We start from the raw sequence: 10924 nt of genomic DNA on the forward strand, positions 1-10924 counted from the left end.
CTCTCTTCCATATCTTGTATTCTGTTGGTTGTTCTAGTTTGTTTACCAGGATTTTTTATTTCCAGAATTCCTTCAGTTTTTGTTTTCCTTATTGCCTCTATTTCAATTTTCAAGCCTTGAAATGTTTCTTTCATCTGTTTGATTATATAAAAATCCTTTAAGGGATTTATTTATTTATTTCTTCCAATTTTTTTGTCTGTTGTTCCCTTAATTTATTAAAGGTAAATTTCCATTTCTTCTTTAAGGGCCTCTGCCATCTTTATCAAGTCACTTTTGTTCTTTATTTTATTTACTTTTAAACTTTAGATTTCTTTTTTTCCTCTCTTTCTTTTTTTATTTTCTTTTACATGTTGATCCCAGTTCCTCCTCCCTCACTTCCTCCCTTCCTCTTACCCTCTCTCCCCCCTCACATGCACCATGACCACCCTCCCCTCCCATCCCCCCGCCACTCCACATGTAGGGCTATGCCATTTGAAATCATTTGAAGTAGGGACTAGGACTTCTCTCCTGTCTCTAAGTTAAGGCAGTATCCCTTCATAGGGGATGTATCCTCTATGTGCACCAGGAATACACCTGGTTCCACTGTCTTAGGTCCCTTAGACTGCTCAGTCCTTCTAGCTGAGACCCATATTCAGGGGGGCCTGAGTCAGTCCCATGCTGGCTTCCCAGCTATCAGTATGGGGAGCCCATTAGCTCCTCCTTGTTCAGGTCAGCTGTCTCTATGTGTTTTTGCAACCTGGTCTTGTCTACTCTCTCTACATCTGGATTCTAGTTCAACTCAGTGTTTAGTTATGGGAGTTTGCTTCTGTTTCCAACAGGTACTACATGAGGGCTCCATGATGGTGGATAAGTTAGTTGTTGATCTCACTATCAGGCATTTATGGTAGCCTTTCCACAGTTGCTCAAATTGTTAGTTGGAGTCAGTCTTGTAAGTCTCTAGACCTTTCTTTAGGTTCAGTTTTCTCTTCAAACATGGCTCTCTTTTTTATGTTCTCTCTCTCTCTCTCTCTCTCTCTCTCTCTCTGTTCTGTCTTCTATTCCTACCCTGACTCATATTCTTTTAAATTTTATTTTACATTCCAACCACGATTATCATGCCACACCTCTGTTTTCATTTTAGCTCCCATCCCACATTCCATCCCCAGTCCACTCCTAGAATTAAGGGCTCCATGAGGAGTCAACAAAAGCTGAAGGACCCTGATCAGCTATACACAACCCTCAAAAACCTGCTGGCTCAGATCAAGTCACACCCCAGTGCCTGGCCCTTCATGGAACCCGTGAAGAAATCAGGGGCCCCCGACTACTACGAGGTTATCCGCTTCCTCATTGACCTGAAGACCATGACAGAACGGTTGCGAAGTCGCTACTACGTGACCCGGAAGCTTTTTGTAGCTGACCTACAGCGGGTCATTGCCAACTGCCGGGAGTACAATCCCCCAGACAGTGAATATTGTCGCTGTGCCAGTGCCCTGGAGAAGTTCTTCTACTTCAAGCTCAAGGAGGGGGGGCTCATTGACAAGTAGTCCTCAGCTGGGCTCTGCAATGTCCGCCTCACCTGATCCGTTTGGGTGTTCCTGGCCCGCCTCTCCCTGACTCAGCAGGAGAAATTCCAGCCATGGACCCCAAATCTTCAAGACTCTTCAGCCAGCAGGCACTCCCAAGCCCGCAGCTCTGTTCCTGCCTTCATTGCATTCAGCCTTGGGGAAAAGTCTGGTCTGGGACCAGCCCTTCGTTGAATGCCTCGTGGCCAGGGGATGAACTAACTGCTCAGCCCTGGTCCTTAGAGAGCCACGCAGGCTGGGAGTTCTGAGCCTGACCCAGGTGCCTGTTTCCCAGGGTCAGGGCTATTTGGTGATTATGATTAGCCTTGGGATGGAAACAGCCAGGACTGGAGGAGCCATGAGAGACTGTGGCTCATCCTACACTGTTTTGTCCATCTGTCCCCCAGGACAGGGGCATAAGGACCATTCATTCCTTGGCATTAACATAAAGCACAGTAGGTTGGGGCAGGGCCAAGCGCTTCTCCCTTGAATTGAGGCTGAGCATGATATCCCACAATATCATGGGCTCTAATATCATAGGACTTGGGCTCTAACAAGCTAGCTCATATACCAGGATGGTATCCTAGTCCTACTGGGGACTGTGACTTGGGCCAGCCAGAGTAGAAGTGGAAGTCTATCTATTAACACAGTCTTGCTGGAACTATTGAAAATTGTTCTGACCTTACGTGTGCATCACTAAGTCAGCAGCTTAGAGAGAATTGAATCTCTTGTGTATGTCTTCACAAACCATGCAAATACACAATATCAAGTGGCCATTTCTTTCAGAGAATAAGCGCATTTTGAGGCAGAACATTGTTTCTCCATCTAACAGTCTCACATAACACAGAAACATTTGGGTTTCCAAAGCATAAAATGATTGTTGGAAGGAAATGAATGTAGTCCTTTTCATCCTAGTGGATGCCCCCATAGTTAAACTACTGTCAAAACTTGCCAAAGGAAGATAATTTGGTAGGGGTGAGGGCAAAGATGAATATTTAATTCCACCCAAAGTGACATCATGGAGAATCTGAGTACATTTTCTTTACTTGTTAATCCACTGATGAATACCCAGGCTTAAATATTAGTATATTAATGTATATAACAGAAGACATTATAACTAACACTATATAGACATAGGGTGAGATATTTATTAATGTATTGATCTTAAGTATTTTGGGTAAATTTAAAGAAGTGGGATAACTATGTCATATGGCCTTCCTATTTTTGTTTTCTTGAGTACCCTCCACACTATTTTTCTAATTACATTACCATAACCAAGGTGCAATAATTTCCTGTCTTCTACATTTTCACCTGTACCTATCATCATTGCCCAGCTTGATGATGGCTCTTACAATGAATATGAAGGGACATCACAGTTTTGATTTGCATATTTCCAGTGATTAATGGTGCTGAACGTTTTTTCATACCCATTGACAACTTGTATGTCCTTTAAGTAGACCAGCCATGATGGCCAGGGCTACACAATGAACCTGTGCCTCAAAACCAGTTGGTACTTTGCTTTATTTCTATGGAGCTACTTGAGAGACTCTTAGCATATCTGGAATTAATCTTTATCAGGTATATGACTTATAAATATTTTCTCTCAAACTCTTGGTCATTTTCAATACCATACTTGGTTCCTTCAACCTTGCTTATTAGTTTGATATGAACTACTTTTTCTATTATTCCTTTGCTAGCCCATGTTTTTATGTGATTAATTTTTAGAATTTCTGTCATTGAACATGGAAAGATGGAGCTGTAACATCACTAGAAGCCTCACCCATCCTGAATAGCATTCTTAGTGCTGAAATCTATTATCCATGCTACCGTGGAAGAAAAGTAATTGCTAATATTACTCAGCTATGCAGTCTGTGACCTATAATAATGACATGCCTGAAAGATATACTGTTAGTAGCACAAATGTTATATAAAAATTTTGTTTTAATGCCAACACCATGAAATGGACACCATACCTAAAACTACTAATGACATGAAAACTTGAGACAATATGATAATGGGCCTTAAAGAAAAACATAATTTTACTATTCTGAATAGTGGACATAGCAATAAAATGAATTATTGGTATAACCATAGATCAGTACATCACTCAATCCTCATCAAAAAAGCTTCTTCTTGAAGTGGAAGGTAGTTAATACAGAGACCTACAATTAGAAAATGTGCAGAGATTGAGAAACTTTACAGAACTCATCCTTAAATAGGTAGCTTTATCACACCCCTGCCTTCACAACTCAGAGTTCTGTGGTAAGAAGAAGTGGAAAGATTGTAAGAGACAGACGTAGTGGATGTCTCCAGGAAACAGCATGTTTCAGACACAACAAGGATGACACACACATGAATACCCAGAAATTGTGACATGAAGTTAGGTGTATAGGGAGGGAAAATGTGACAGAATATGTAAAACCTGTACAAATTCAATCTAAACAAAATTCCAATCTTGAAGAAAGGGAAGTGCTCATAAAGTCTCATCCCTTACCAAGAAGCTATTTATAATTATACTTGCTGGAAAAAATATCTGCTTCTCCAAAGGCTGAACTGTGGATGTATCAAGAACACTTGAGACTCCATAATATTGTTTTATTTTATTTGCAAGAGAGAAACTGTGTGAAGTGAGATGAGGAGGGAAGTAGGGATGATCTGGTAGGATATAGAGAAGGGAATAAGATAACATCAAATATGCACAAAATTGAAACAATAAAAGTATAAAAAATATTCTGAAATTTTATGCATTATTATATTTTGAAGTCCAGGCAACATACTTTTCAGTTAGATGCAAGTTTTTTGAAGCTCAAATTTTAGGATGTATATTCTTTTTATTTTTCCTGTGTAATTACTTTCTAGACAAGACAAATTTTGAACCCTTACTCTGTTTTTGTGCTCTTTTTCAGAAGGATTCTCCTGATTTGGAGACTATAACCTTGATAGGATTTCTTCATGGCACAGGTTCCAAAGACCAGTGATTCTGCTTAGGGACAGTACACACAGTTTATAGCCCAATTCACAACAGTAGGATCAAGTATACCAACAATTTATCTAGTTTTATCTTGTACTCAAAAAGGACTAATTTTGTCTTATCTACTGAGTTTTTAAAAAATGTATTTTATGAAAAATCTCTTGAATGATTTTATCCAAAATGTCAAATTTTTCTGGAGCATACTAATCAATGAATTTAGGTAGGACTTTGTAATTAGCAGCAACAGTTTGAACACATATGCAAACCTTCTAATACTTTGAATTCCCTTTGAAAAATGTAGCCAATTGAAGGCTTCTTACAGGATGCAGTCCTTTTTCAAGTCTTTCTTGTGTTATTTATTGCTATAGATCCAGTTATCCTGGTAAAATCACCGAGTAGTTGTATCATTTCCACAATATTTCCTTGTTCTCTTTTTGGGTACATAGCCTTATTCCATTATTTAATACTTCAACTCCACACTATAAGATAATGGCATGGCTGATGGCATACCAGCCATTTTCCTTCTGAAGTCTTGAATACAAGAGTCACTTTCCACCACAATACTTAAATTTGAAATCTAACTTAATTCAGAGATCTTGAATATTGACCACATAAGAGGCATAGTTCTCTTGGTCTCCACTAAATGAATCAGTTTCATGGTGTATCAGAGGACAGCATCAGATTATTGCTGGAGGTTGATAATGGCCATCAGTTTTGAGATTAGAATTATCATTGATTGTATCAGTGCTATATAGTTTCCCCTATGCTTTCTAGTTTCTCATCTTATATTTGAGTTAATATTTTAATTTTGCATGAGAATGAGTCTATATTTTTATTTTGACTCTATAATCCAGTTATCCTAACAACTCAATGAAGAGACAGTTTTTCCTCTTGTGCATTCATAACTTCTATTTCACTCTTTTCTTTATTCTGGAATATCAAGTCATCAAATGTAGAATGTTCTAACACTAATCTTTTCATTTCCTTTTCAAGATACTTTTTACTTAGTTATTTGTCTTTCTTTATACTTTTAAATAATCTTACAAAATTATCTTTTATTTCTTAAATGTTTTCATTTTAAATTTGTAGATACATATATAATTTCATAATTTATTAAATTTAGTAGGCTCTTTCTATGAACACTAATGGAAGTGTTGCTTAGTGCATAAAGGCAAGGGGAAAAAAAACTATATGTTCCCCTATAGAAGCTTTCAAGTAGGCCTCTGCTTTTGCTCAGACATCTCAGGCTGCTCTTGTCTGCACTTACTGTATTCATTACTGTCTTCCCTAATGTGGTCTTATTACTGAGCATTCTAGACATTGACTTCCTTTGCTTTTCCTAATCATTCCGAAATAATTACTTCATGTCATTTTTCAGGTACTTATACAAGAACCCTGTAGAGCATTGGAGTAACATGTTCTTCATCTATTTCTTTAATTTAAATTTATGTTTTTGACCTCATTAACATTATTAGGTATGGGTACCATCTCATTAAGTGGGCCTTAAATTAAAAAAAAATTGTTTGTTGTCTACCATTTGTGTCACTATTTTATCAGTAGCCATATCTTGCAAGCAGATAACAATTATAACTTGAAGCGTTTATAGCTGGAAGAATCTTCATATTACTTTTTCCTCCAGTGCCATGTCCAGCACTTTGTAGCACTATGAATAGTAGTAGGAATAAATCTTCCAGTTGAGTATCAACTAGATTACTTCATGTTCTATGCCATAAATAAGTCGTGTCTTCAACAAAGTAATCTTACCATCAAGTTGTAGATAACAATCAATAGCATTAACAATAGCCGGAAATGTTTATGGTGTTTATAGAGTCTATAGAGCCATTTAGCCAATGATCTCTGTTAGAAGGCCTGGGCCCTCTAAGGGACCTCTGACTGTGGAACTAAGATATATTCCTGGTGCATGAAATTACTTTGGGAGCACATTCCCCATGGAAGAATACTCCCTTAGCCTGGAGGCAGGAGGGAGGCCCTAGACTCTACTCCAAATGACTTGATATTTTGATTTTGATGATCCCTCTTAGAAGGTTGGGGAATGGGACAGGAGGACAATCAGGGGGGCATGGTAGGGAGAGGAAATGGGGATTGATATGTAAAATAAGAAAAGGTAATAAATATATGAAAAAATAGTGGTGAACATTATGGAAGAAAATGCTGAGGATTTTTATTTTTGGCTCATTAAGTTTATAATTAAGCCAAACACAATGTAAACATAAAGTTATAAGCATTGGAGTTGAACTCCTAGTTTACTGAAAAATATCAGCAATAAAAACTATCATGTTGGTTAATATGACCTGAGTAAAAAGAAGAAAGCTGAAAAAAATGGTGATATGTCCCATTTTCTCAGATCACATGGCAGCATTAAGAACTAGGAATGATCTAATGGGGAATGCATGGGAGTGAGTTTCCACATTCTGCATTCTAGAAGTAGAGAGATACTTCAAAGCAGAAACTTTTAAAATTAGAAGCAGAGAGTTATACATTAAGTTTTATAATAGAAATCTTATTCTGACAGACAGCAGCAATTGCAGAGAATTCAGAAGGCAAGTCAGATTGAAGTATTTTTATAGTGATATGAACATTTTTAAGAGTGTTTTTATAACTATGTTATAATTACACTGAGAATTTTATTTTCTAATTAGACCAGGAAGGATAGAATGAGCACTTAGGACAAGTGACTGTCCTAATTTTATTACTTGTTACATTATAGGTATATTCAATCTGTGGTTTGTGGGCTTCATGAGTCTTGAAATAGCTATGGGTATATCCCAACACTCACTTAGATGAAAGAACCATAGCACAATGGTGAAAGATGGGATATACCAAAGCTTTCCACACCAGTGCTTTGGGGCTTGTGTTGTGTTTCGATGGTTTAGACCTCCAGAGACAAAGAAAATCAGTTGTTTTCATCCTTCTACAATGTAATCACTCATTCTTAATATGAGTTACAAGTATTGCAGTTTTATATGTTTTTGTAAAATCACATAAACATGTCAAGGAATGACTTCTAAGATATAGAAACTACCCAGGAGAAAGTTTATGAGAAGGTAGAATACTCAGAAGGCAGTGCATGTAGAATGATTCACTTACCAAGAAAAATAAATGGAACCAAACACTTGGGCCCCCATTTTACTTAAAAGGGAGGAAGAGGGAGAAGGAGGAGGGGAAGAAGAAGAGGAAGAAAAAGAAGAAGAAGAAGAAGAAGAAGAAGAAGAAGAAGAAGAAGAAGAAGAAGAAGAAGAAGAAGAAGAAGCTATAATATATGTGTTTTTGCATTTGGCCATAAAGAAGAGTTGATGCCACTGAGGGATTTCCATTCTCTATGTTCCAATATGTGAAAGGAGGAGAGAGGGGTACTGCATTTTTAGATCAAGAAAGAGAAAGAATAGTTAGACATAACATTTGTAAGCATAGATGCAGAATTCTTTATTTGGAAGTGAGGAAACTTTGTCTTCTCCAGGGCTGCATCTCTGACACTGTATGGAAATCAGCCTAAAATATGTATTTGTTGAATCTGTAAATAAATGAGAAAAATAGTGAATCATGAATAATTCAAAATATTGAAGTGTGAGCCTCTTGAATGATCAAGATGCTGTTCAGTCAATTGAGAGACAAGAAACTTTTTTTCTCATTTTACATATAGAACCCTGTTCCCTCTCCTTCCTACTCTCCCATGCTCCCCCTCCATTCCATTTTCCATTCAATCCCCAGGGAGGGTGAGGCCTTCCAGGAGGGATCATCAAAATCTGTCAAGTCATTTGGGGTAGGGACTAGGCCCTCCTTTTTGTTTCTAGGCTAAGGAAGTATGCCTCCATGGGGAACGTGCTCCCAAATTCCTTTCATACAACAGGGATATATCCTGGTTCCACTGTTAGAGGTCCCTTAGACTTCCAAGGCCTCCTGAGACCCATGTTCAGGGGGTCTGGGTACCCTCTTGTTCAGGTCAGCTGTCTCTGTGAGTTTCTGTAGCCTGGTCTTAAACAGTTAACTCATCACTTCTTCCTCTTTGCAACTGGATTGCAGGAGTTCAGCTCAGTGTTTAGCTGTGGTTGTCTTCTGTTTTTATCAGCTACTGGATGAAGGCTCTAGGATAGTATATAAGGTTGTTATTAATTTCATTATCAGGGAAGAGCATTTAAGGTAGCCTCTCCACTATTGCTCAGATTGTTTGTTGCGGTCATCCTTGTAGGTCTCTGGACATTTCCCAAGTTTGAGATTTCTCTTCAAACCTATAATGGCTCCCACTCTTATGGTATCTCTTTTCTTGCTCTCCTCTATTCCTCCCAATGACTCAATCTTCCAGGAAGATTGGGTAGATGCATTTTATAGTTATTTATCTACTTCATATTTTTCTTTTTATTATCATCCAAATAAAATATAACTGTTTTAAGCCAAAACCTTTTAAGATATATTGCTTTCTAATGTAAAAATTGACTCCCTGCCAAAATGTCTGTAATTGGACAAATATTAGAATAGAACAGACTAAATTTTGAAACATAAATTTTTCAAGTAAAAATAATCTTTCTAGCATGGTCTTTTCAACCAGAATGGCACAGCCATCCATTTACCATGAATCCCACTCTATAACATTTAAGTTAAAACCTCAGTTTTCCTGACTCTATTTTCTTTTGTGTTTCAAGGAAACTTGATGCCCATGTTGGCATATTTACTGCTGCATTTGCAGATGTATAAGCTATCCCAAGCATAACATGGCCACAGATGGTAGAAGACTCCCTTTAATCAATCTCTTGCTGGGCTTCTGGAACTGCTGCTGCAGCCAATGCCCAGACACTGCGCAATTGGTGGTATGAAGCAATAATCTGCTTAATTTGAGCAAAGCACAATGTAGCATCTTTATCTTCCTGTACTGAAGAAAGTAAATATTTATTTCTCTCAATCCCTCTCTATTTCAAGGATGGTTGCTCAGCCCTAGCAAAGAGATTTCAGTATATTTGACCTTTCTCTTTAAAATCAGTAGGCAGATGATATGGAATGTTTTGATCTTCCCTGTTGAGTGTATAGTCATTTCACATGGTATTTTGTGCCCTTGGATCAATAGAAAAAGGACACAGTATGTCATATTAACCTAACAGTTACTATTGTGATCTCCTTCGGGGGATGCCAGTTTCAGACATATCTGCCAAAATCAAGTAGAAACTCTGTATACTAGCCTAGATCAGATTTTAGTGGAGGGCAGTCTTTCATGTTCACAGCTCTAACACCTGTTTGTGAAAATCAGCTGCAGTGTTGGAAGAGCTTTTATCATCCATTAGCTTCAGGGTAAACGCAGCATTTCTAGCTGTTCTTAGTATATTAGGTGGATTCAGGCAAGCAAAAGAAATACAAAACATGACAAAAGGAGTGTTCTTATTAGAGCAAACCTGCTCTTTGTATCCACAGGCAAACACAGAGGTCAGGTTAAAAGTAACATGGAAGCCCACAGTTATCTCAACATTCCAGATGAAGGCAAGAAGATTGTGAGCTTAGGGCCATCTTGGAATAAATTGAGACTTGTGTCTCAAAAACAAAACAAAACAAAACAAAAACAAACAAACAAAAAACAGCAAACAAAAGTTTGCTTTGCCTGTTATGAAAACCTGAAATAATAAGAGGACTTGATATACATTTGCAAGTAAGGACAAGTAGTGAAAGACCCTCAGAGTGGGTGGACTCTCACACCGCAACTCAGGAAAGGCGACCCCCCCCCCAAATCACTCATGAGAAGCAGTCTTGATGTAAAAACATGAGGCCTTTTATATTCCAAGTGCACTGGGGTCCACAGTCATGCACCACGCAGCGGGCATAGGGCTTGGGACCACAAGGGCAGAAGAGGATAGCTTTTGTAGGATTGAAACAAAGCCCAAGCATTGTAAACCAATCATCTCATAGCATCCTCAGCCCATGCTTGTGTGGTGCAGACCAATCAATTCAAACCATCCAAGCCCGTGTCCCAGAGACCAATCAGTTTTTATAGCCCCGGAGTTTTGTATTCTCGTGGGTTTCTGGGTGGGGCAACAAAGCTCACATACTTACAGGTCTTGTAAGTACACCACAGAATGTAACCTTTTGCCTATTTACTGGCTGAGGGCAGGGTCTGGAATTTTAAGGTTTAAACTTCTAGTTTCTTGTGATCAATGGAGAGTTTGGTTGTATTTTTCCATTCTTATAGTAGCTCTGGTTCTGTGCAAATGCATGGGTTTACCTTTTCATCTCTACCTTTCTTCATATTAATGCAAGCATTCTCAAGTGTGACTTTTAAAATATTATGTTAACTGAAAATTATCTATCGTTTTGCCTGCTTATCAAGAATCTGCCCCAGATTTCCTGAATGTGGTGTTTGTTGGGAGGACTGGGCTGGCTATGGGGCCTCTGGTAGTGGATCAGTATTTATCAC

General features: G+C 38.3%; 1 protein-coding gene across 1 annotated transcript; it reads left to right on the plus strand.

The window, feature by feature from the left end:
- Window positions 1-1169: 1169 nt before the first annotated feature.
- LOC127232144 (histone acetyltransferase KAT2A-like) lies at window positions 1170-1612 on the plus strand. The gene has a single exon (XM_051198110.1). It carries the CDS (start codon window positions 1170-1172, stop codon window positions 1521-1523), a length of 354 nt encoding a protein of 117 aa, XP_051054067.1. The 3' UTR covers window positions 1524-1612.
- Window positions 1613-10924: the final 9312 nt, after the last annotated feature.

The sequence above is a fragment of the Phodopus roborovskii genome, unplaced genomic scaffold (genome assembly GCF_943737965.1).
Source record: "Phodopus roborovskii unplaced genomic scaffold, PHOROB, whole genome shotgun sequence".
Lineage (NCBI taxonomy): Eukaryota > Metazoa > Chordata > Mammalia > Rodentia > Cricetidae > Phodopus > Phodopus roborovskii.